General features: G+C 35.9%; 2 protein-coding genes across 2 annotated transcripts in view; both read left to right on the top strand.

Moving 5' to 3' along the window:
* The window catches only part of LOC141400716 (solute carrier family 22 member 13-like), a 40131-nt gene extending 33478 nt beyond the window's left edge, over positions 1–6653 (top strand). The window contains exons 4-5 of the mRNA XM_073980160.1: positions 4517–4709; positions 4774–6653. Coding sequence (XP_073836261.1) covers positions 4517–4709; positions 4774–5710 — 1130 coding nt within the window. The 3' untranslated portion in view covers positions 5711–6653. The remainder of the gene's footprint in view (positions 1–4516; positions 4710–4773) is intronic.
* Positions 6654–14956: 8303 nt separating this feature from the next.
* Positions 14957–22941, top strand: QC (Glutaminyl cyclase). The gene is made up of 6 exons (XM_073981730.1): positions 14957–15471; positions 15551–15657; positions 21565–21850; positions 21917–22048; positions 22111–22318; positions 22380–22941. The coding sequence occupies exons 1-6, from the start codon at positions 15394–15396 to the stop codon at positions 22553–22555; spliced, it is 987 nt and encodes a 328-aa protein (XP_073837831.1). The 5' UTR covers positions 14957–15393; the 3' UTR covers positions 22556–22941.
* The last annotated feature ends 2994 nt before the right edge of the window (positions 22942–25935 follow it).

Raw genomic sequence — 25935 nt, 5'->3', positions numbered from 1 at the left:
CTAATAGAAGATCTGGAGGACTTATTTTAGAAAATCTGCAGGAAGACCAGGAGTCCTTATAGCAGGACGTCTTCTCATAGAATAGCAGAAGGTCCTCTCATATAAAGGCAGCACGTTTGCATATAAAAGGCCAGGATGTCTTCTTATAGAAGGGCAGGAGGTCTTCTTATACAAGAGCAGGAGGTCGACTCATGGAAGAACAGAACGTCTTCTTATAGAATACCAGGACGTTTGCATATAGAAGAGCAGGAGGTCGTCTCATAGAAGAGCAGGACGTCTTCTGATAGAAGATCAGGACGTCTTCTCATAGATAGAGATGGACAGTGGGTAAATACCCAATGGGTAAATACCCGGTAAATTGGGTAAATACCCATTTGTGGGTATTTATTTGGGTACTTACTATATTGAATCGCTAATACAACATCTTAGACCCTAATTCTGGGTTTAGGCTATGAAATCGATTCAAAATGGATAGTTTTACAATACTTTAAACAAGTGGGTAAATACTTGATTAAATACCCGAGTATTTACCCAAGTGTTGGGTAAAAACTCATTAACTGCCGAACCACTTGACGTAGGCTGACAAAATTTGGCTCAAATCTTACTTATGTCAAGAGAACTTCTGGTACTGAACATGGGGTCTCTGGGTCCATGTTTTGATATAGCCCCCATATAACCGTACCTCCCGATTTAAGGTATTTTTCATCTATTAGCCACATTTTACAACCAAATTGGCTGTAATTTGGCACAGTGAGACCTCACGGAGTAGAAAATATCCTTGCAGAAATTTGTCAACATAGGTCCACGTTTTCTAATAGCCCCCATATAAGGGTACCCCGATTTCGAGTATTTACCCAAATTTTGGGTAAAAACTCTTTAACTGCCGAACCACTTGACGTAGGCTGACAAAACTTGGCATACATCTTTCTTGTGTCAAAATAACTTCTGGTACTGAACATGGGGTCTCTAGGACCATGTTTTGATATAGCCCCCATATAACCGTACCTCCCGATTTAAGGTATTTTTCATCTATTAGCCACATTTTACAACCAAATTGGCTGTAATTTGGCACTGTGAGTCCTCAATGAGTATAAAATATCCTTGCAAACATTTGTCAACGTAGGTCCACGCTTTCTTATAGCCCCCATATATGGGTACCCCGATTTCAAGTATTTACCCAAATATTGGGTAAAAACTCTTTATCTGCCGAACCATTGGCGTAGGCTCACAAAATTTGGCTAAAAACTTTCTTATATCAATAGTATTAAAGGTATTGAAAATGGAGTCCCTGGGTCCACTTTTTGATATAACCGTACCTCCCGATTTCAGAAACCCATATTGGGGCTGCAAGAAAACGTGGACCTACGTCGACAATTTTTTGCAAGGATATTTTATACATATTGGGAACTCACTGTACCAAATTACAGTCAGTATGATTGTAAAATGTGGCTAATAGTTAAAAATACCTTAAATCGGGAGGTACGGCTATATGGGGGCTATATCAAAACATGGACCCAGGGACTCCATTTTCAATACCTTTATTACTATTGATATAAGAAAGTTTTGAGCCAAATTTTGTCAGCCAACGTCAACTGGTTCGACAGTTAATGCGTTTTTACCCACTTTTGGGTAAATACCCGAAATCGGGGTACCCTTATATTGGGGCTACAGGAAAAAGTGGACCTACGTTGACAAATATGTGCAAGGATATATTATACTCCTTGAGGACTCACTGTGCCAAATTACAGCCAATTTGGTTGTAAAATGTGGCTAATAGATGAAAAAACCTTAAATCGGGAGGTACGGCTATATGGGGGCTATATCAAAACATGGACCCAGGGACTCCATTTTCAATACCTTTATTACTATTGATATAAGAAAGTTTTGAGCCAAATTTTGTCAGCCAACGTCAAGGAGTTCGACAGTTAATGAGTTTTTACCCACTTTTGGGTAAATACTCGAAATCGGGGTACCCTTATATGGGGCCTATTAGAAAACGTGGACCTATATTGACAAATTTTTACAAGGATATTTTCTACTCCTTGAGGACTCACTGTGCCAAATTAGGCCAATTTAGTTGTAAAATGTGGCTAGTAGATGAAAAATACCTTAAATCGGGAGGTACGGCTATATGGGGGCTATATCAAAACATGGACCCAGAGACCCCATGTTCAGTACCAGAAGTTCTGTTGACATAAGAAAGATTTAAGCCAAATTTTGTCAGCCTACGTCAAGTGTTTCGGCAGTTAATGAGTTTTTACCCAACACTTGGGTAAATACTCGGGTATTTACCCAAGTATTTACCCACTAGTTTAAAGTATTGTAAAACTATCCATTTTGAAACGAATTTACACCCTAAACCCAGGAATAGGGTGTAAAATGTTGTATTTGCCATTCAATATAGTAAATACCCAAATAAATACCCACAAATGGGTATTTACCCGGTATTTACCCACCGTGTGGGTATTTACCGGGTAAATACGCAGTAAATACCATCTCTACTCATAGAGGAGCATAGTGTCCTCTCATAGAAGGGCAGGTGGCCTTCTTATAGAAGAGCTGGGGGATCTTTTTATAGAAAAGCAGGAGCTCATCTCATAGAAGAGCAGGAGACCTTCTTTAAAAAAAAAACAGATGGTCTTCTCATAGAAGAGCTGGAGCCCTTCTTATAAAAAAGCATAAGGTCTTCTCATTGGAAACCAGGAGGTCTACTTATAGAAGACATGAAGATTTTTTTTATAGAAGATCTGGAGATCTACTTTTAGAAGAATATCTGGAGGTCTTCTTTTAGATCATTGAAAGCTTCTTATAGAAGACCAGGGTCTTCTTATAGAATACCTAGAGTCTTCTTATGAAAGATTTGAGGCCTTCTTATGAAAGATCTGAGGCCTTCTTTTAGAAAAACTGGAGGACTTCTTGTACAAGATCTGGATGTCTTCTTATAGCAGATCTGAAGGACTTCTTATAGAACACCTGAATGTCTTCCTATAGAAGGGCTGGATGGCATCTTGTAGAAGACCTGGTGGTCATCTACTAGAATATCTGGAGGACTTATTTTAGAAAATCTGCAGGAATTGTTATACATGATCTGGAGTTTTCTTATGGTAGATCTAGAGGTCTTCTTATGGTAGATCTGACGGTCTTCGTATAGAAGACCTGGAAGTTAACTTATACAAGATCTAGAGGTCTTCTTATAGAAAATCTAGGGGTTTTACTATAGAAGATTTCGGAGTCAAACAAAGTGAAACATTTCCGTTGGGAAAAATCTATGCCATATGGCATAGTATGAAATATAAAAAATCTGGCAGGTCTATTGAACTATTTTTCGGATCATTTTTTCGTTTTAATTATTAAGGCAATGATCACTACTAAATTAATTACAAAAAGTTAACAAAAAAGTAATTTTTGTTAATAAAATATATAAAATTATAAGATGGTATTTGCATGCAAATTTTAAATCGAACGAGGAGCGCTCGCTCTTTGAGACATAACAATGTACAGGGTCCACCAATCAAAATTTTTTGTCCATTTATTTTTAGATAACACTTCAGGGAAAATTACAAAATTATTAAAAAATGGTAACCATAGGTATTTTGCCTTAAAACGGGCATAGAATCACCCAAAGGGTTAAGGTGCTCTTCTTCCCAAATGTGGCAGTTTTGCTTCATTACATACATACCTATAAATCCAGAAATGTGTCTCATCACTGAACAAAATTAGGATCAAAACACACTCCCCACATAACTCGAATTTTCGTAATAAAGTTGAACGATTTGTTAACGTTGTAGAGGTGTAAGTTTTTCCATGATAAAATGTCAAACAGTATTAAACAAAAATAACATGAACACGTGACACGACTCAAGCGTCATCTGTCAAAAAAAAGCTGTTGAAAAAAGTACCTCGTGTTGGATCACCCATTACAACTTACGAGATTGGATGAATAAAGGAAGATACAGTCCAAGAGTAAAGATATAGTAGTTATACTAAAAATTTTACCAATTTCCAAACCTTACTTCAAATTTCGTGTCGATCAAACCATCATCTTAAATGTTTTACGGTCAGCACCAAAAACTAATAGTTTCTATTCTGGTGGTAACCCGACCTTCATACAAAATTTCGTACCAATTTGTCCATAATTGCGGCCTGGAGTTTGATTACATATTTTAAGGGACGGACATACATTTTAAAATCGCTTGATCTAGTCGAGATATGAATTTTGATATACCACATGCGGGGGGGATTCTACGGCGAATATTTCATGGTGTTACATGCATTTTCGGAAAACAGACTAATAATGCCCTTTCCACATCGTGGTATAAGGTATAAAAAATGTTCTTTTACTTTTGGTGTCCGGATAAGAACCGGTAGATAATACATGAGTTAAATTTCAGACTTCAATTTTTCTACAGCCTAATAAAGTAACTCGCATAGTAGATGTGGCAAATCACAATTTCATAGAACCATTCAAATAAATTACATGTGATTCATAATGTACTTTACCCTCACTTTCTTACAGTTTTGGAGTATGTGGGACCACGTTATCGTACTTTTGTGGCCAACATGTCCATAGCAATATTCTTTACCATGGCTGCATGCATGTTACCCTGGATTGCATACTACTTAGCCGATTGGAGATTATTGGCAGTTGTTACTTCTGCTCCCCTACTGCTGGCTGTTTTAACGCCATTGATAGTACCCGAATCGGCAAGGTTTGTATTTCTTACGAGTAAAATAAATAATGAAATTTAACTAATATTTTCCGTTTTCTTTCAGATGGTTAGTTTCCCAGGGAAAAGTTTCCCAGGCTATATCCATTTTAAAGAAAGTGGAAAAAGTCAATGGCAAACACATTTCTCCAGAGACATATCAAAATTTCAGCGACAGTTGCGCGAAGTTACGTCAAGAAGAATCCACTAATCATTCATATTCAATACTGGATTTATTCAAGACGCCTCGTCTTAGACGTACCACTATTTTACTGATTATCATTTGGATGGCAATTTCATTGGTGTTTGATGGACATGTGCGTAATGTGGGCTCATTGGGATTGGATATATTCTTCACATTTACTGTGGCCAGTTTTACAGAATTTCCTGCAGACACATTGTTAACCTTAACATTGGATCGCTTTGGTCGTAGATGGCTGGCATGCGGAAGTATGGTATTGAGCGGGATATTCAGTCTGCTAGCAACAATTGCACCAGTTGGAGTTTATTCAGCAAGTTTAGCCATAGTTGGACGTTTCTTTGTAAATATATCCTACAATATTGGTCTACAATATGCAGCAGAAATTCTACCCACTGTGGTCCGAGCTCAGGGTGTGGCATTTATACATATAATGGGTTATGTGGCTTCAATAATTGCCCCATTTGTTGTCTACCTCACGTACATCTCACCTATGTTACCTCTGATCATTTTGGGTATCTTAGGCATTGCTGGTGGTCTTTTATCGCTGCTTTTACCAGAAACCTTAGACCATGATCTACCTCAAACTTTGAGTGACGGTGAAGAATTTGGACGTGGCCAAAGTATATTTGATTTCCCTTGTTTGGCAAAGAAAATTAATGAATCCGATGACCTTGAAGTAAGAAGTCCACACTTTGTACGCTCAACACAAAGTGGTGCCTCCCTGAGAGCTTCAACGGGTGGTGAATTAAGATCTAGTATATTACAGCGTTCTGTACGATCTCGTTACACATCAAAATTGTAAATTAAAATGTGAATAGGAAAGGAATTAATTAATGACAACATTCTCCGCATAGCGGAGCAAGGTTATGATTTACGATGACCAATAAACATAAATAGTAATTAAATCTACATACATATGGACGTTGCTGCGGATAACGGATTAATATGAAACACCTGGCGACAATAGGAAGCTAAACGCGCCAATGCATCTATCTATCGATCGATAAGTGAATGAATTCATTGACGCTTATACACATCATATTAGTGTCAACTAATTGCATTTTTACAATAAATTTACAACGCTGACTACTACACGCATTTGCGATAAGCTTTTAAGAGCTTTTAAAATGAGTGATACAATATTTTTAGTTACACATAGAATAGCATGGAAGGTATATTGTGATTCGGGTAGAATCAATTTCATCAATAAGGTATTACATTGGTTATGACTAAAGCATACGTTCTAATTGATTAACTCAATTTTAATTAATTAACTCAATGATGACAAAGATTATACAACAACAAAATCATTACTCTCTATATAGTAAGAAGCTTTATATTATAAAATTTCGAATTTTCTATCAAGCGTCTGCATGCAAAATTCAAGTTATACCTAAAGGAATTTAAGAGTGGCGTTTGTGGTAGGACTAAATTCGAACATTTATGTGTAGTTAAAAGACATTTATTATGTTCTTATATAACGATATTTATTAATTGTACCTGTACCATCTATCCTATATATCGACCGATATGTACCGCATAGATAAAAAAGAATGACCATTGAGCTAAACACAATTTAAACTCTGGTAAACTCTGTACAATTGTGATATTAGTATTATTTTTATTTTAACCTATGTTAATAAGTATTCTCGAAATAAACATTAAGATAATTTTAATAAATTGAATTATTTGTATTTAGTAGAATCTAACATTAAAATAATAAAAAATATTTGAAATATACAAAAGCAGTTTGATAATCTTTATAAATAAACATCAAATGTCTTTCGTTGGTAATGGCATCAGTTGAGAACGGCTGGACCGATTTGGATAATTCTTTCTGTAAAATGTGCGCCATAACCCGACTTAGGTTTTTATTTAATTTTTTAATCTTTTCTACAAAAGCTACTAAACTGATTTTTCTGAAATTGTCAGGGAATGTACAGCGATGTCCCCCGGTGAAAATAGGCTACATATTTCGTTGAACTTCGGAATGGGCGGGGTACTTACCCTATACCCTATTTCTTTAAAAATGCTATTTTTAAAATAATTACGAATGTACCGGTTTGGAAATTCATTCACTAGACAATTGTGGTTTTGCTGCAAATTTTCCGCCCTTACCTAAGGGGGTGGAGTATCTCCCATATGACATATTTAAAAACGCTATATCTTTATCATATCGGGCCTAAAGATCCGACTACGCCTCCTTTTTTAAAATATGTTATATCTCCAAAACTACTCAACCGATTTCTATGATTTGCAGCAAAAGCTCAATGTTTGCCGTTGTTATGTATATTTTATGAGTTTCGGAGGAGGTGGGGTACCTTCCCACACCTTTCTTTTAAACGCTATATGTATATGCCAAACGTATGATTATATCGGTTTCAGCATTGATTTTGGAAGACAATGGGGTTGTGTCTCCGATCCAAAGGTACATATATTGAGCCAAAATCCCGGACCACTTTTTTAAATATGTTATATCGTGAAAACTGATGACCACGCCTACTCTTTTCAATATATTATTTCTCCAAAACTATCGAACCTAATTTCATGAAATTTTAAGAGAATGTTCAGGAATGTCCTGTGGTCAAAAATGCTATATATTTGTAGACGAATTTCGGGGGCCTATCGTTTTATAATCGATATATTTGCTAAACTCATGAGTGCATCGGCTCGCAAATTAATTTTCGAGACAACGGTGGTTGCGCCTCCGTTCTTTCTTGGTGCACGAAGTAAAGTATAAAGTCCATAAAAAGTTGTCATAAAAACTCAATACGACGGTTGGACGTTTCTTTGTAAATATATCCTACAATATTGGTCTACAATATGCAGCAGAAATTCTACCCACTGTGGTCCGAGCTCAGGGTGTGGCATTTATACATATAATGGGTTATGTAGCTTCAATAATTGCCCCATTTGTTGTCTACCTCACGTACATCTCACCCATGTTACCCCTGATCATTTTGGGTATCTTAGGCATTGCTGGTGGTCTTTTATCGCTGCTTTTACCAGAAACCTTAGACCATGATCTACCTCAAACCTTGAGTGACGGTGAAGAATTTGGACGTGGCCAAAGTATATTTGATTTCCCTTGTTTGGCAAAGAAAATTAATGAATCCGATGACCTTGAAGTAAGAAGTCCACACTTTGTACGCTCAACACAAAGTGGTGCCTCCCTGAGAGCTTCAACGGGTGGTGAATTAAGATCTAGTATATTACAACGTTCTGTACGATCTCGTTACACATCAAAATTATAAATTAAAATGTGAATAGGAAAGGAATTAATGACAACATTCTCCGCATAGCGAAGCAAGGTTATGATTTACGGTGACCAATAAACATAAATAGTAATTAAATCTACATACATATGGACGTTGCTGCGAATAACGGATTAATATGAAACACCTGGCGACAATAGGAAGCTAAACGCGCCAATGCATCTATCTATCGATCGATAAGTGAATGAATGCATTGACGCATATACACATATTAGTGTCAACTAATTGCATTTTTACAATAAATTTACAACGCTGACTACTGCACGCATTTGCGATAAGCTTTTAAGAGTATGTTATACTCTTAAAATGAGTGATACAATATTTTTAGTTACACATAGAATACCATGGAAGGTATATTGTGATTCGGGTAGAATCAATTTCATCAATAAGGTATTACTTTGGTTATGACTAAAGCATACGTTCTAATTGATTAACTCAATTTTAATTAATTAACTCAATGATGACAAAGATTATACAACAACAAAAAATCATTACTCTCTACATAGTTAGAAGCTTTATATTATAAAATTTCGAATTTTCTATCAAGCGTCTGCATGCAAAATTCAAGTTATACCTAAAGGAATTTAAGGTGCCGTTTGTGGTACCACTAAATTCGAACATTTATGTGTAGTTAAAAGACATTTATTATGTTCTTATATAACGATATTTATTAATTGTACCTGTACCATCTATCCTATATATCGACCGATATGTACCGCATAGATAAAAAAGAATGACCATTGAGCTAAACACAATTTAAACTCTGGTAAACTCTGTACAATTGTGATATTAGTATTATTTTTATTTTAACCTATGTTAATAAGTATTCTCGAAATAAACATTAAGGTAATTTTAATAAATTGAATTATTTGTATTTAGTAGAATCTAACATTAAAATAATAAAAAATATTTGAAATATACAAAAGCAGTTTGATAATCTTTATAAATAAAAATCAAATGTCTTTCGTTGGTAATGGCATCAGTTGAGAACGGCTGGACCGATTTGGATAATTCTTTCTGTAAAATGTGCGCCATAACCCGACTTAGGTTTTTATTTAATTTTTCTTTTCTACAAAAGCTACTAAACTGATTTTCCTGAAATTGTCAGGGAATGTACAGCGATGTCCCCCGGTGAAAATAGGCTACATATTTCGTTGAACTTCGGAATGGGCGGGGTACTTACCCTATACCCTATTTCTTTAAAAATGCTATTTTTACAATAATTACGAATGTACCGGTTTGGAAATTCATTCACTAGACAAATGTGGTTTTGCTGCAAATTTTCCGCCCTTACCTAAGGGGGTGGAGTATCTCCCATATGCCATATTTAAAAACGCCATATCTTTATCATATCGGGGCCTAAAGATCCGACTACGCCTCCTTTTTTTTAAAATATGTTATATCTCCAAAACTACTCAACCGATTTCTATGAAATTTGCAGCAAAAGCTTAAAGTTTGCCGTTGTTATGTATATTTTATGAATTTCGGAGGAGGTGGGGTACCTTCCCCACACCTTTCTTTTAAACGCTATATGTATATGCCAAACTTATGATTATATCGGTTTCAGCATTGATTTTGGAAGACAATGGGGTTGTGTCTCCGATCCAAAGGTACATATATGGAGCCAAAATCCCGGACCACTTTTTTAAATATGTTATATCTTGAAAACTGATGACCACGCCTACTCTTTTCAATATATTATTTCTCCAAAACTATCGAACCTAATTTCATGAAATTTTAAGAGAATGTTCAGGAATGTCCTGTGGTCAAAAATGCTATAAATTTGTAGACGAATTTCGGGGCCTATCGTTTTATAATCGCTATATTTGCTAAACTCATGAGTGCATCGGCTCGCAAATTAATTTTCGAGACAACGGTGGTTGCGCCTCCGTTCTTTCTTGGTGCACGAAGTAAAGTATAAAGTCCATAAAAAGTTGTCATAAAAACTCAATACGACGGGCCAGCAACGCGGACCTGGGTATGTTAGTCTATATAATAAAAATCAAATGTCGTTCGTTGGTAATAACATCAGTTGAGAACGGCTGGATCGATTTGGCTAATTATTTTTTGAAATGTTCGTCATAACCCAACTTAGGTTTTTATGCAAAGAAAATTTTACCACGCCCACTTTTTCATTTTTCAATTTTAATATTTTCTACAAAAGCTACTGAACTGATTTTTCTGAAATTGTCATGGAATGTAGAGGGATAACCCCCGGTGAAAATGGGCTACAAATTTAGTTTCGGAGGGGGCGGGTACTTCCCCAATACCCTATTTTTAAAAATGCTATATTTAAAACAATTACGAATGTATCGGTTTGGAAATGACTTTGCGAGACAAATGTGGTTGTGTCTCCGACCTTACCTTCTTATTTAGGACCTAAAGACTTGACCACGCCCACTTTTAATATATGTTACATCTACAAAACTACTGAACCGTTTTCCTGGAATTTTTAGGGAATGTACAGGGATGGCCCGCGGTGAATATAGGATGCATATTTTCTTGAATTTCGAAGGTGACGGGGTACTTCGCTCCTACATGAATATGGGTTCTCTTTTACGGTATTGCCATATTGAAATGCCTAAATGCCCTTTAAATTCAGTTTGATTTTATGCATTAAAAATGTGGATAATGCACGAATTAATTTGAATTAAGGCAGTTAATGCAAATTAACGCTGCCGTATGTCTAGGGTATTACCGATTAATGTACAATGTAGTACTTCTTTGGGGCCTAAAGACTCGACTAAAGACTCGACGCCTTTTTTTTAATATTATATCTCCAATACTACTGAACCGGTTTCAATCTAATTTGCAGCAGAAACTCAATGTTTGCCGTTGTTATGTATATTTTATGAATTTCGGAGGAGGTGGGGTACCTTCCCTATGTCTTTTGTTAAATGCTATATGTATAAGCCAAACTTATGATTATTTAGGTTTCAGCATACATTTTTGGAGGCAATTGGGTTGTGTGTAACCTAGGTATATATTTGGAGCCAAAATACCGGTCCACGCCAACTGTTTTAAATATGTTTTAACTTGAAGACTGATGACAACTCCCACTCTTTTCAATACATTATTTTTCCAAAACTACTGAACATAGTTTCATGAAATTTTCAGTAATTTCCCGTGGTCCAAAATGCAATATATTTGTAGACGAATTTCGGGAGCCTATTGTTTTATAATCGCTATATTTGCTAAGCTTATGAGTGCATCGGCTTGCAAATTAATTTTCGAGACAACTGTGGCTGCGCCCCCGATCAGGAAAAACGATATATTTACAAATTTCTTTAAATGGTGAGATTCAACGGTCCATCAGCCATGAAAAACTAAAACTTATACATAAGTCTCAATAAGCGGGAGAATTCGACTTAACCATTTTTTTGTTAACTTTTATAATTAGATCGTTTTAGTATAAAGACAGGGGACATGGACGAGAATAAATCCTAAACAGCATCATTGGGCTATAAAATCCGACCGTCCGTAAGAGAAATGAAAGGTTACAGACAAAATCTGTTCGAAAATTTAAAATCTGTTCGTAAATTTAAAATCCTCGGTTTGACAATGGCCCGAAGAAGTGATGTACAAAATATCTATTTTTGAATTGTCAAGCATAAAGTCCATAAAAAGTTGTCATTAAAACTCACTACGACGGGTCAGCAACGCGGACCGGGGCTTGCTAGTTTTTTTTTTTATAAAATCAGGATTAAAATATGACCGCAGAATTCAAAAATTTAGACCGAAAATTAAATTTGGATATTTTTTCTCACAATGGCCAATTTCGCCAGCTAAATACTATCCGATCATTTTTCAAAACTATTGGCATTTTCCTTGGCCAAATATCTTATATGTCAGTATTAAAATATAGCTGCGAACTCGTGATTATGGTTACACTATACACATTTAAAACTCCGAATGCCTGGGTACATAAGCCGCTCTGCTTTCTTGCTTAATTCATGGTAAATGACTAAAGACCAAGTTCGACCTAATTGAAATGCGGTTCTGACATTTCATTATTCCTTTACTAGAAATGAATTAAGTAAGAAAGCCGAGCGGCTTATGTACCCAGGCTTTGAGATCCCTGTATATACCCAGCAACAAATTTTGGAAGTCGTGCATGTGGAGTTATGATTTCACTACAACCTTCGAGTTATGAAAAATGCACTCCGTTGGATACAATTTACATGCACTTGCTTAATGATCCCTAGAAAACAAACCAGTTTGTTAATCCCTACCCGCCGCTGGCGAATTATTTTTTCCAAAAACGAAAAAGAGCGCAAAAATTTCTAAGAATTGTTTATAAAATAAAGAATTAAAAACATAAGTTGCGAACATTTTTGCAGTAATTCACGAGACGGAAATTTTTATTGGAGTGGAGTTGGAGTCCATGCCGAAAGCTGAACTAGTGATGGGAAGGCAACATAAAAAACCTTTAGAATGATGAAGCAAAATCAGATGTGCTTGGATTAAATGGAGAACGGAGGAAGTTAAGGTGAGAACACAATGAGAAATTCATGCTTATCCAAGACTGAATTTGTGTAAAAGAATAAAGAAATCCAAAATCGCATTTGAATTAGGTAGTACCTGGTCTTTTTTCATTTACATGAAATTGAGCGTGAAGCAAGCAAGAAAAGTCATTGTGTTTTTACCTTTAGCTCAATTGCGATTGAATTTAATGGAAACTTATTTTAATTTGTGTTTATATAATAAAGTTACAAAATCGGATAAAAATTTTGTTTTTGGTCCATATTTCACGATCACCACCAAAAAACTAATAGTGACAATTGACCCATATTCGCAGCCTGGAGTTTGATTACTATTATTAATGGATGGACGGACATATATCTCAAATTCGCTTATCTCGTCGAGATATGAACTTTGGTATGCCACATAGAGGGTATACGACGAATATTTCGCGGTGTTACATGCAAAACAAACTTATAATACCATTTCCACCTTGTGGATTTTCTCAAACTGCTTCACGATAGTGCAAAACTCGGAACTGATTTATCAGAAAGAAGATCGGGTACTATAGAACTTAAAATGATTAATTTCAGTCGAATGTATTAGAAAATGTTGTGTAAGACCTGCAAAGAAAACGTAAAATCTATAGGAAGGTGAACATCTTCAAAACGGATATGATTCAAACCGTTACTTCGGTTATATTTGAAAAAAGTTTTTGAGGGCACATTATCAATATCTGATGATACTTTTTTTAAATAATCTTTACACAAAATCTTAAACATGAGATATGTTCTTTACTTCCAAGAATCCTCATGATTTTTTGTTTTACTCTCAGTTAAATGAGAGTGAGTTTCGTAGTTTACCCCAAAATTAGTCCCAACTTGTACCAATTGTTGCTGGAAAACGTCTGTTAACGCAAAAAGTCAGAAGTTATTTTTGCTTCCTTTGGTTCCTTCATTGGCTGACAAATTGTTCTGTTTTGGCAAGTCAGCTGATTGCTTGCTGGGAAGGTTTCTGTGTACTTTTTACAATTTTCTAGCAGAAGAGAATAAAAACTTCATACTCTCTGAGCTGGGAAAGTAACTAGACCGACCTAATATAAAGATCAAAACATATGTATACATGAGTTTACGAAATCCAGTGGATTTTAATGGAGTTGGGCAATCTACTTCCACGTTCACTGTCCTAGTTCCAAAACGTATGCGTTACGTCATACAGACTAACGTGTGATATTACGTATACGTAGTTTTTCATACAAATGATGTGGACGATTTGAACGAGGTAATTCGAATAATTTCAGTTATGATTCGAAACATTCTATTTGTAATTGAGAATTCAAATGTATTTCGAATTATTTCATTTGTAATTTGTCGATTCCAATTAAAATTCGAATTATTTCATTTATAATTTGAATGTTTTCTTTTGTTAATCGAATTATTTCATTTGTAATTCGATTTTTTTTCATTTGGAATTCGAAACATTCCATTTGTAATTCGAAATTTTCTATTCCTATTTTTTTATTTGAAATTCGAATTATTTCATTTGGAAATTTAAATATTCCGTTTGTAATTCGAAATATTCCATTTGAAATTCGAAAGAAAAAATTACAAAATGTTTAATTAATTTCTCATGGGAGTCGAGCTTAACGATCGAAGCTTTTTTGCAAGTGAAAAAGGAAAGCAGAAGATTCGAACCCACACAATGCGTTTTTTAGAGTGATGAGCTTTTTTCCTATTGAACCTACATGGCTTCAACGACTAACGCTTTTTAGCACAGCCTTCCGAAGTTATGAGTTTGTCTCTGAATGCCAACACGCCGTTATAACACTTTCCATATGTTTTTCATGATCTTCACTCTAATTGGCAAAATTTTCAAATAAACAAAAATTATTTTTATGTATACGCAATCCACTGGATTTGTGATTAGGATTATTTGTCTTATAGTACGTTTATATATAACCGGATTTAACAAACCCACTGGGTGTCAAATGTTAATTCCATTGCTTATATTTCAAATAAATCCTCATAAAGAAGGTTAACCCTGCAAAAGGCTATGTTTATATTGGCCTAATGCGCAGTGTCATAATAAACATAACCGTTACTCATCCGAAATTACAATTATTGTTATATATTGTTTTTAATTTTTTTAGAATACAGCAACTTATTTTCTCCCATTGTTGTACATACTACGTCATTAATAAGCTTCAACACTCTTACCAACTAACCAGCTAGTGAGTCTCTCCCAAAATAGATAGGTGAGAATAATAATGCAAAGCTCGAATTGACAACGTGATTGAAAATAAAAACACAAATACTATCGGTGAGTGAGTGAATGCTTCACGGCAAATGGTTGTCGATATTTTAATACTCACTTACTATGTATTGCTCAGCGTGTAGTTTGCTTGTTTCATTTGAGAAAGCCCTTGAAAAGCTTGGGTAGATTTACACACACGACTGCATCCAATAATTGGTTTGTGGATGCTTGGCGAGTGTTTTGTTGGCCTCCGGTTCATTCAGTCGCTTGTTTTCAGCCTGCTCTGCATAACATATTCCGTCTCAAAGACAAACATAACAACTTCAAACTTCAGTTAAAACAAATCCAGTGGATAGTGTTGTGTCATAGTATTGAAATATATACAATTATTAAATATTGTTGACTCGTTACGGACTACGGACGTCCGTCCCACTCGATTCTGTTCCGTATTTTTATAAATATTTGTGAATCATTTGTTTCACAAATAGTGCCAAATATGAAAGTGTTGCTGGTTTTATTTGTTTTGGGTTGTGTTTTCCTGTTACAAGTCAACGGACAATTACAAGTGCAACAGGTTGGTCGACTGGTTTCGAGCAATAAGTTTGCCCGAATGTTTCATTTTTTAATTTGGCTTTTGTTTATTTTATGTTTAGGTATTTCCCGATGATAACGCTCATTTCAATAAAACCTTGACAAATATTTTGCAACCACGAGTTGTGGGTTCAACCGGTCACACAAATGTTCGCAACTTCATTGTAAGGTAAATATAAACAAGACTTTAGTATGTTTATTTGAACACTTGACATATGAACTGTTAGAAAATATGTTGCTCTGTGTTCAAATTTCTCATGAATTTATTATAATTATGTTTTACTTCTATTATGATTAATACCTAATTATGGAACATCGATAATTTCTTTTTGGTTTCTAAGAAAAATTTAAACAAAATGTCAAGAAATTATAATAACAAAGATACCATTAAACGAATAACATGACGTATTCTAAATTCGTATCTTATCATAACCTGAGATGAATATAAATTACCTATGTATGCTTTGTTCTTTTAGTGCATATCATGACTATCAAGTAGACATTTATATTGCAATTTGCATTGCCAATAAACGAAAAAGATTGTCGTTGAATGATATGTATTGATGCAAGCAAAACTAAAATGTTTCCTCTTTAGCATCATATTTATGGAGTATTGGTGTTTTAAATCGTATGAAAATTTCGGATTTTATTTAATTGCAATAAGTTATAGTAGGTGTGTATTTTATATAATAATCTTTTCAAATACATACATATGTTCCCACAACATCCCCGAAGGGACAAGGGAGACTTCTCTCATATCAATGAGTGCACGTCGATTCATATTGGCTCAATGATATGGGACCTACTTTTTATTGCCGAGTCCGAACGGCGTTTCTTACGACACCACTTGAAGAGAAGTTTTTCATGGCTTAAATACTCAGGAAATGTCGCCAGCATTACTGAGGGAGAATTTTGCTACCGTTGAAAATTTGATGTTACTTGGCCTGGGATTCGAACCGCAGACCTTCTGAGTGCAAATATTGTTCAAAATTAAAAGAGTTTGTACTAAATCAATCATTGTACTCATAGTATTATACCGTTAACACTTAACATTAGGCGATAGGTCGGTCGGTGGTAAGCTATGCGGAGCCATTGTGGTCCGGAAAAATATTCAAACCTGTCAGAATGCCGCCCTGGAAACTGCAACAGGGTGCCTCCCATGTCCTCAGTGCATAGTAGTCCCACTTGTATGGAAAGCAGTGCAAAAAAATAGTTATAATCGAGCTACTTACTTAGCTGGTCCATTACAGAACATTTGTTCCATAGACCGAACTAAGAAAAGATCTCCAATTCTCTCTTTTTCGTGCTTCGCTTTTTGGAATACCGCGCCTTGTCATCTCTTCATCCACATATTTGCGCCATCTACTCTTTGGTCTGCCAATTCTGCGTGCACCGCCATGTGGCTCGAATTTATACGCCTTTTTAGCGGGTTCATCATCGCTCATTCTTATTATATGACCTAGCCAACGCAATCGCTGCATCTCGATACGTTTATCTATACTGATGTCGTTGTATAGCTGATACAGCTCGTGGTTTATGCGCCGATTGGCCCGTAGATATTTCGAAGAATTTTTCTCTCAAGCACACCAAGCACTGCCTTATCTGCTTGCGCAAGTACCCAGGCTTCGGAACCATACATCAGCACGGGTAGTATCAGTGTTTTGTAAAGCGTTATTTTTGTTTGACGAGTTGTGGCTTTGTTTTTAAGGTGCCAAAGAAGCATCTGTTGGCCAATTCAATTCTTCTTTTTATTTCACAACTGATGTCGTTTGTTGTGTTTACGGCGGTGCCGAGGTAGACGAAGCTTTTTACTACCTCAAAATTATAGGAACCAACTTCAACAGTTGGTCTGATCTCAATGGACGCATTGCGCGTCGACACCATCAGCTTGGTCTTCTCGCCGTTTACCGGCAGACCCACTTTAGCAGATTCTCCTTCGACCTTCATAAAGGTATCGGTTACTTCTTTTACTGGTCGTCCTATGATGTCTATATTATCAGCATAAGCAAGTAACATGTGGCTATTGGTGTAGATTGTGCCACTTCTTTTGACGTTTGCCTCTCGTATAACCTTTTCTAGCAGGATGTTGAAAATATCACACGAAAGGCTGTCTCCTTGCCTGAAACCTCTGTTGTTGCAAAACTCTTCGGAGAGGTTCATTCCTATTTTAAGTGAAGATCTTGTGTCAGTTAAAGTCATTTTACAAAGCCGAATGAGCTTTGCGGGGATACCAAATTCAGACATTGCTTGGAATACCTTTGAACGTAGCGGGCTGTCGAAGGCTGCTTTATAATCGACAAAAAGGTGGTAGGTGTCGATCTGCATCTCTTGGGTCTTCTCCAGGATTTGCCGCAGGGTAAATATCTTGTCAATGGTGGACTTGCCAAGTCTAAAGCCGCATTGGTATGGTCCAATTTTTTTCGTTGACCATGGGCTTTATACGTTCGCACAATATCCCTGACGCTATCTTGTAGGCGATAGGGAGAAGACTTAAGCCCCCATAGTTGGAGCATAAAGTTTTATATCCTTTCTTATGGACGGGACACAGGATAATCAGGTTCCAATCGTCGGGTGCGCGTTCTTCCTGCCAGATGGAGCTAACTAGCTGATACATACACCTTATCAGCGTGTCACCTCCGGTTTTAAACGGCTCGGCTGGTAGGACATCAGCTCCTGCTGCCTTGTTATTCTTCAGCCGGTTTATTGCTGTCTTTACCTCATCTTGGCCGGGTGGTATACATTCAATACCATCTTCTGAGATTGGATCTGTGGTATCTTCGTCGACTTCGCTACTATTGGATACCAACAGTTTGGAAAAATGCTCTTTCCATATCCTTAGCACACTAGCTGTATCAGTTACCAGATTACCTTGCTGGTCTCTACAGGAGGATGTGCCAGTTCCAAGCCATCAGTTTGATGTTTCACTCTTTGGTACAATTTTCGCACTTCATTCTGTCTCCTGTTCATCGTTTTCACACTTCCGCTTTTCCACCTCTCTCATTTTCCTGCGGAAAAGACGTTTCTCCTCTCTCCTTTTCTCCCGATACCTCTCTCGTGCGCTACGCGTTGCTACTGATTGTAAAGTAGCCCTATATGCCGCATTTTTCTCTTCGGTAGCAGCACGACACTCCTGGTCATACCATGGATTCCTTGGTGGAGGACTCTGGTATCCAAATACTGATTTTGCGGCTGTTTGCATGGAGTGGGCAATGTTTTGACATTGTTCTGATATGTTATCGGGACGAGGAGTGCTTTGATTAAGCAGTTGGGCCAGTTGAGTGGAATATGCTGTGGCTATCTGTTGTGATTGCAGCTTAACGATGTCCAACTTCCGTGTTGTATCTGTTCGCACTTTGTTTGCTACGTTTAATCTGGTACGTACCTTTGCTGCAACAAGGTAGTGGTCCGAGTCTATGATTGGATCGTACATCCAACACGCTTGATGCATGTCTTCCATCTATCACAACGTGATCAATTTGATTTTTTGTTCTTTGATCTGGCGACAGCCAGGTGCCCTTATGAATATCGAGATGCTTAGATCTGGTACTGTTTCTTGCAGCTGCAAAGTCTATCAGCCTCATACCATTGTCAGATGTTTCACTGTGGAGACTGAATTTCCCGACTGTTGGGCCAAAGATATTCTCCTTTCCAATTTTGGCATTAAAATCACCTAGCATAATTTTAATGTAATGGGCAGGGCAACGGTCATAAGTTTCTTTCTTGTCTTCGGTGGGAGCATGAGCTCAAATAAACCTGATGTTGAAGAATTTTGCTTTTAATCGAATTGTAGCGAGTCTTTCATTCACTGGGGTGAAGCTGGAGACCAGATGTTTTAACCTCCGACCAACTACAAATCCGCAAACAAACTCATGCTTTGTGTCATGGCAGCTATAATACAGTGCGTCACCTTAAGGTGTTCTTGTGACGCCTTTCCTGTTCCATCGTATTTCCTGAATGGCAATATGGCCTTGTACTTTTCAAGTACATCTGCCAATGCGTAAACTGCACCTTCTCTATAAAGAGTGCGAACATTCCAGGTGCAGATTCGCAGATCATGGTCCTTAAAACGTTTGCGGGGGTCGTCAACTTTTGAGGGATTTGTTTTTCTTTTCTTTCGTTTTTTCATAGTAGGCTGTTTTTTCTAGGGAAGGGTTACTAACCCGACGCCCAAACCCAAGTTAAAGGCAGTTCCCCAGGTGACACCACGGGAAGGTCAGTGTCCACTTGAGATGAAAGAGGGACCAAGATAAATCCTGGGCTTTGCCATGTTAAAGTCGGTCAGGACCGTTCCTTGGTATCTTCCATCCCCTACGTCACCCTTATAATCGAGCTACCGCCTCAAAATTTAAATCAAAGGTTTATAACTAGCCAAAAAATAGAAATTTTAGTGGATTTAAGTCCACATTGTGGTATAGCCCCCATATATGTAAATGTACCGCCTGATTTTTTGTATTATGACCATATTCACTAAATTTTAAAACCGATTTTGCTGTTATTTTGCATTTTGAGTTCTGAGTGAACAAAATACCTCCTTGCACAAAATGTTCAATATAGGTCCACATTTAGGATAAAGGTAGCGCCCAATTTGCGTTATTTTAACGATTTTAGCCAAATTTTAAAACGTTTTAAGCTGTAATTTTGCATTTTGAGTTCTGAGTGAACGATATACCACCTTCCAAGAAATGTTCAATATATATAGGTCCAAGTTTAGGTATAGCTCACATATAAACGTACCTCCCAATTTTTGGAATTTTGACGATTTTACAGGTGCGGTATAAGGGGTATAACTTACCGGGTGTCGGATGGGGGTAGCTGGAATTTTTTATCGTAAACTAGAGACTTTCACCTGTATATTTTATCTGCGTTAATAACACGTATTTTTCACGTTTTGAAACACGTAGCTTCGCAGTTGTTAGATACAACGGCGCACAGTGTCACGACCGTGGTCAAAAATGGTAAAAACTAAATACTTTGTTGAACAAATTTATTGATGGGGAGTGATAGAAAACATATTAATTAAGAAGAATCTGAATTTTGGTACTGATACGTGAAGTAGTTTTTGCTATATGAGGATTTAAATCCGACAATTTTATGGGGGCTATATGAAGGCTTGAGCTTATGCAGACAAATTTCAAGGTGAAGGTATAATGCCCCCAACGAAGACTAAATACCAAATTTCAGCAATTTCGGTGTAATAATGAGGCTAAAATGTTCAAAATACCGACAATCGGGATGTACCGTTGTATGGGGGCTATATCAAAACGTGGACCTAAGCCCACAATTCTCTGTTGGAATGTTTGATACCTCTGCCGAAGACTAACCACAAAATTTGAATACTTTCGGTTGGTCATTGTGTCTAACATATTAAAAATACCGAAATTCGGGAGGTACGGTTCTATGGGGGCTATAACAAAACGTGGACCGACCAACCCAATTTTTTGTCCTGAAGATTGTAAGTCAATAATAGGTACGTGTACCAAAATGGATGCACCTACGACAACTCCTTCTATTTTTGGCCACAGTTAATATGAACTCGCGACATTGTGCGGCGTTAAGAAACATAATCAGGTTAATCATGAATATTTCCCTCGGAATTTTCCGCACGGAAAATAATTTAAAAAGGTGAACTTATTTAAAAACCATTATGGTAAAACGTGGAAAACTACTAGAATCTCCTAATTATGGAGTATTCTTGTCTAACCGACAAAACTATTCCCTTTTTGGACGTAAATAGGGAAATAAAAAATTTTGAAATTCGGGAACAACTTCCTCACGGAAATTTTTTTCATGATTGCCATGAATAATTCGCAGATTTTCAGTCATTTGTAAAGCAACTGACGATACGGAAGTCAGTCAGCCATACATAAGTAGTCAGCAACAATTTTAGTATATGCCTCTTATTAACTAACAACCTCACATTTTGTATCGAAACAATGTGAAACGGTTTTATGAAATTTAGAAAATTCCCTGTAATTTGGCATTACGGATTGAAATCATTACACAAAACACTTTCATAACGCCGAGTACACTCATTAAAATAAACATTATCCTATTTAATTATAATTTTTATTTCCAGAGAACTAAATTCATTGGGTTTTACAACTGAAATCGATTCGTTCTCTCAAAAAGTTCCAATATTTGGGAATGTAACATTTTCCAATATTGTTGGTGTCATCAATCCCGATGCCAATGACTTTTTGGCCTTATCCTGTCATTATGATAGTAAATATTTTCCAAAAGATCCCAATTTTGTTGGAGCTACAGACTCGGCGGTGCCATGTGCCATAATGCTTAACACTGCGAAAACATTGCAGTCATATTTGGAGCAACAATTTAAAAATCGCAAAGATTTGGGTTTAATGGTTAGTAACGATGTGGGTGTAAATCTGTTATTGAATTGTATGCTCTTTACGCTATTCTATTCATAGCTAATATTCTTTGATGGTGAAGAGGCATTCCGTGAATGGAGCAATGATGACTCAGTCTATGGTTCAAGACATTTGGCTAAGAAGTTTTCCAATACTAAGTTGAAAAGCAATATCAGACATATTGATCGCATTGTAAGTCCGTATTTAATGTTCTTGTTTCTTTTTAATATTTTGCAATATTTTTGTATTTCCAGGAAGTTTTGGTTCTTTTGGATTTACTTGGTGCACCCAATCCTAAATTTTATAGCTTTTATGACAACACCGATGGTTTACATCGCAGTATTCATGACATAGAAAGGCAATTGGCCAAGGAGAAAAAGTTAGAAGGCAATAACTTCATGTTTATGAACCGTCCAGCCCAAGGATTCGTTGACGATGATCACCGACCATTTTTACAACAAAGTAAGCACAGCGAGTACCTAATGTTTATTTCAATATACTCAAATATTCGTCCTTTTTTCAGATGTACCCATTTTGCATATTATTCCAACTCCATTCCCCAATGTTTGGCATACCTCAAATGACAATGCCGCTAATCTACACTGGCCTACTATGCGCAATTTCAATAAAATATTCAGAACATTTGTTTATGAATATTTGCAACGACATAGAGAACGAATCAATTTGAGATATTTCTAAAGTAAATAAGCTGTTTACAAAAATATATGTATGTATGTACAGTAATATTATGTCAACTTTATCTAAATTTGCAATACATTCGTTGTAATGAAACTTTGTCTGCACATTCAAGCATTAAGAAAGAAGCAGTAAGATTGGAGTATGCAGTTAATTTATTATTTTTTCAATAGTAAACTTTTTAAGTAAATATTTAGACATATGTATAAGCGTCTTATGATCACTTATTAAAAATCACATATCTTTGATGTACATAACTGTTCCGTTCCAGAACCTGCAAGAAGCTAATACGTTTTACTACGATAAACATTTGTCCTTTATGTTATCCAAAAACATAAATGTGTATGTATACATACAGTGCCCGAAATAAAGATAGGTTCACATCCAAATTGCTACATTTTCATAATTCAGATGACTTTTATTGGAATTTATAATTTTTGTTATGGAGTAAGACACTCCGCATGATCTCAATATACGAAGTCTTTGGTTTTGCTACACAATAAAAATCAGTAAATTTTTTTTCATATTTTTGGTGCGAAGTAATGATAGGTTGAGGACCATTTTGGGATATTTGTACTTATAAATTCGAGGAAACTTTTTACAACCTGTTCCAGAACAGCAATAAGCTACTACTTTTTACTACGATAAAAATGTTTCCTTTATGTTATCGAAAAAAAATAGTAAAAATTAATAGATTCTTAAGTATAGTACACATTGACAAGCAAAATTGACAGTCATCGAGGTCTATTTCGTGAATAACAAAAAGCCTAACTGAAAAATTTCTTTTGTAATATCTAAATAATACCGTATATATTGTATTTAAAAGGTTTTTCGCTAAACAAAAGTTGTTATTTGCCGGAAAATTGTCCTAAAAGTACGTTGGCTGTCATTTTTGATTGATAGTGTGTACTCCCCATAATATGGAGGGTATAATTAAATTTGTCATTCCGTTTTTAACACATCGAAATATTCATCGGAAACCCTATAAAGTATATATATTCTTGATCAGGGTAAAATTCTAAGTCGATATAACCATGTCCGTATGTCCGACCGTCCTTCTGTTGAAATCAAGATACAGCTCGCAATTTTTAAGATAGAGCTTTGTAATTTGATATAGAAGTTTCTATTACTCCTAGGATGTTTGGTATTGCAAATGGGCTAATCGGTCCACGTTTTGATATAGCCCCCATAGAAAGGTATTTTGAAGGTTTTAGCTTCATTATCAAACCGAAATTGCTGAAATTTGGTACTTAGTCTTCATTTGGGGTATAAAACTTTCCATATGAAATTGGTCGTAATAGGTCCACGCCTTCATATAAACCCCATAGAATGGCACCTCCAGATTTCCGGTATTTTAAAGGTTTTGGCCTCAATATTCCTCCGAAATGGCTGAAATTTGGTATTAAGTCTTCATTTGGGGTATAACACTTTCCATATGAAATTTTTCGTAATAGGTCCACGCCTTCATATAGCCCTCATAGAACGGTACCTCCCAATTTTCGGTATTTTGAATGTTAGTCACATTATTGAAACGAAATTGCTGGAATTTGGTATTTAGTCTTCTTCATAAACGAAAGGAATTTAAATGGAGGGTATAATAAGTTCGGCCGGGCCGAAATTAACGCTTTCAACCCTTTTTCAAAAAACACATTTTTAGCGTGGAAGAGGTGGAGGAAAAGTACTAAATGGTACTAAATTTGGTACAATTTGGATTTCAGTGATAGGATACATTTGGAATCGTGAAATTCGGAATTAAAAGTGATGTTGGAGTAACGGTAGAGGTAGTTTTGGAAATTCGTACTTTGGATACGAATAGTACTAAATGGTAACAAATTTGGATTTGAGTTATCGGATGTATCTGGAATCCTGAAATTCGGAATTAAGCTTATTGTTTGAACATAGCACTGAGGTAGTTTTGAAAATTTGTACTTATGAGTACGAAATGGTACCAAATCTGGTACAATTTGGATTTGGGTGAACGGATATAGCTGGAATCCCGAGATTCGGAATAAGGATTACTGTTGGTGTTTGGTATTGATGAAGTTTTTGAATTTTTTAATTATGGGTACGAAAAGTACTAAATTGTACCAAATTTGGTACAATTTTAATTTGTGTGATCGGATACATTTGGAATCCTGAAATTCGGAATTACGATTACTGTTGGAGTGTTGATAGAGGTATGTTTGGAAATTCGTACTTTGGATACGAAAAGTACTAAATGGTACCACATTTGGTAGAATTTGGATTACGGTGATCTGATGCAACAATAAGGATTTGGTAGTCTTAGGGGTACGAAGATGGTTTAATGCATTGTACAATTTTGTATTACGAATAGACCTGGATTCGTGAGATTTAGAATTAAGATTACTGTTGTTATTTAAGATTACTGTCAGATTTAGGAAATATGTTCCATAAATACACGAATTCTTCTAGGATTTGGTACAATTTGTTATTGTGTAAAGGGAATTTTGAAATATTAGGAGGAGGTTCGTATTTATATCTAAAGTAATAAATAGCTGGAAATGAGGATCGCGGTTGGTGGGTTAAGTTGTCTTGACGCTGAGTACCCCAATTAAAATATCTCAACAATTATGACTGGCTCTTGATGTGTAGGCGTGAGGAAAATCGAACCTATGTGGTAGGAATAGTACTTACATGAAAATAAATATCAATTAAAATAGGTATTAGTACAAAATTTGTTCCATGTTCACCGTTCTATATTATATATTTTTATTTGTTTTGTATATCCATTCCGCAAACGAAGTAGCGGGTACTTTGCTAGTTAATACAATATTTACATTGCAAATATTGACAATAGGCCTGTTCGATAACTTCGCAAGTAAAAAGTACTTGCAAGTACTTGCAACTACAGTCGAACCTCGGATAATCGATTTTCCCGGATAATGGAGTAACACTTTTTTCATATATTTTTAATCAAAACATATGCATTCATGCAAATTTGTATAAATATGAGCAATTATGAATTTAATGTGGTGTTTAAAAAATTGAAAATGTTTTAAAATAATTAGTTTTTGAATTGTTTTTGTCCATTGAAAATTGGTCGAATGAATTTTAATCCCGGATCATAAGCATATTCGCAATTAATCGGTTTTAAATGTCCGAAAATTCTGTGTGTTTCCTTTCCCGGATAATGGAGGTTTACGGATAATCGAGGTTCGACAGTACTTCTTATTTCTCGTTCACTGAACTAGTTTGTTATCGAAAACGGTTTTGTAAAAGTTTGTACAAATTTGCTCACTTTTGTTCATAAGTCTTTAAAAATGTATTAAATGCCCATAATTTTTGCCTATAGTGCATGCTTTGGTTCACTAATTGTTTGTTTCGTCGTATGAAATAACTCCTTGTCTGATATATTTCCGCAT

The sequence above is a fragment of the Musca autumnalis genome, unplaced genomic scaffold (assembly GCF_047663935.1).
Source record: "Musca autumnalis isolate F117 unplaced genomic scaffold, ASM4766393v1 scaffold_4, whole genome shotgun sequence".
In the NCBI taxonomy this organism is placed as follows: Eukaryota; Metazoa; Arthropoda; class Insecta; order Diptera; family Muscidae; genus Musca; species Musca autumnalis.
The sequence above is the reverse complement of the archived record's forward strand: the minus strand, read 5'-3'. Positions and strand labels throughout refer to the sequence as shown.

Coding starts and splice junctions, on each gene's coding strand:
- QC (XM_073981730.1), top strand. CDS start 15,394: ATGAAAGTGTTGCTGGTTTTATTTGTTTTGGGTTGTGTTTTCCTGTTA. Junction 21,851..21,916: donor GCAAAGATTTGGGTTTAATG/GTTAGTAACGAT, acceptor TTCTATTCATAG/CTAATATTCTTTGATGGTGA. Junction 22,319..22,379: donor CCGACCATTTTTACAACAAA/GTAAGCACAGCG, acceptor TCCTTTTTTCAG/ATGTACCCATTTTGCATATT.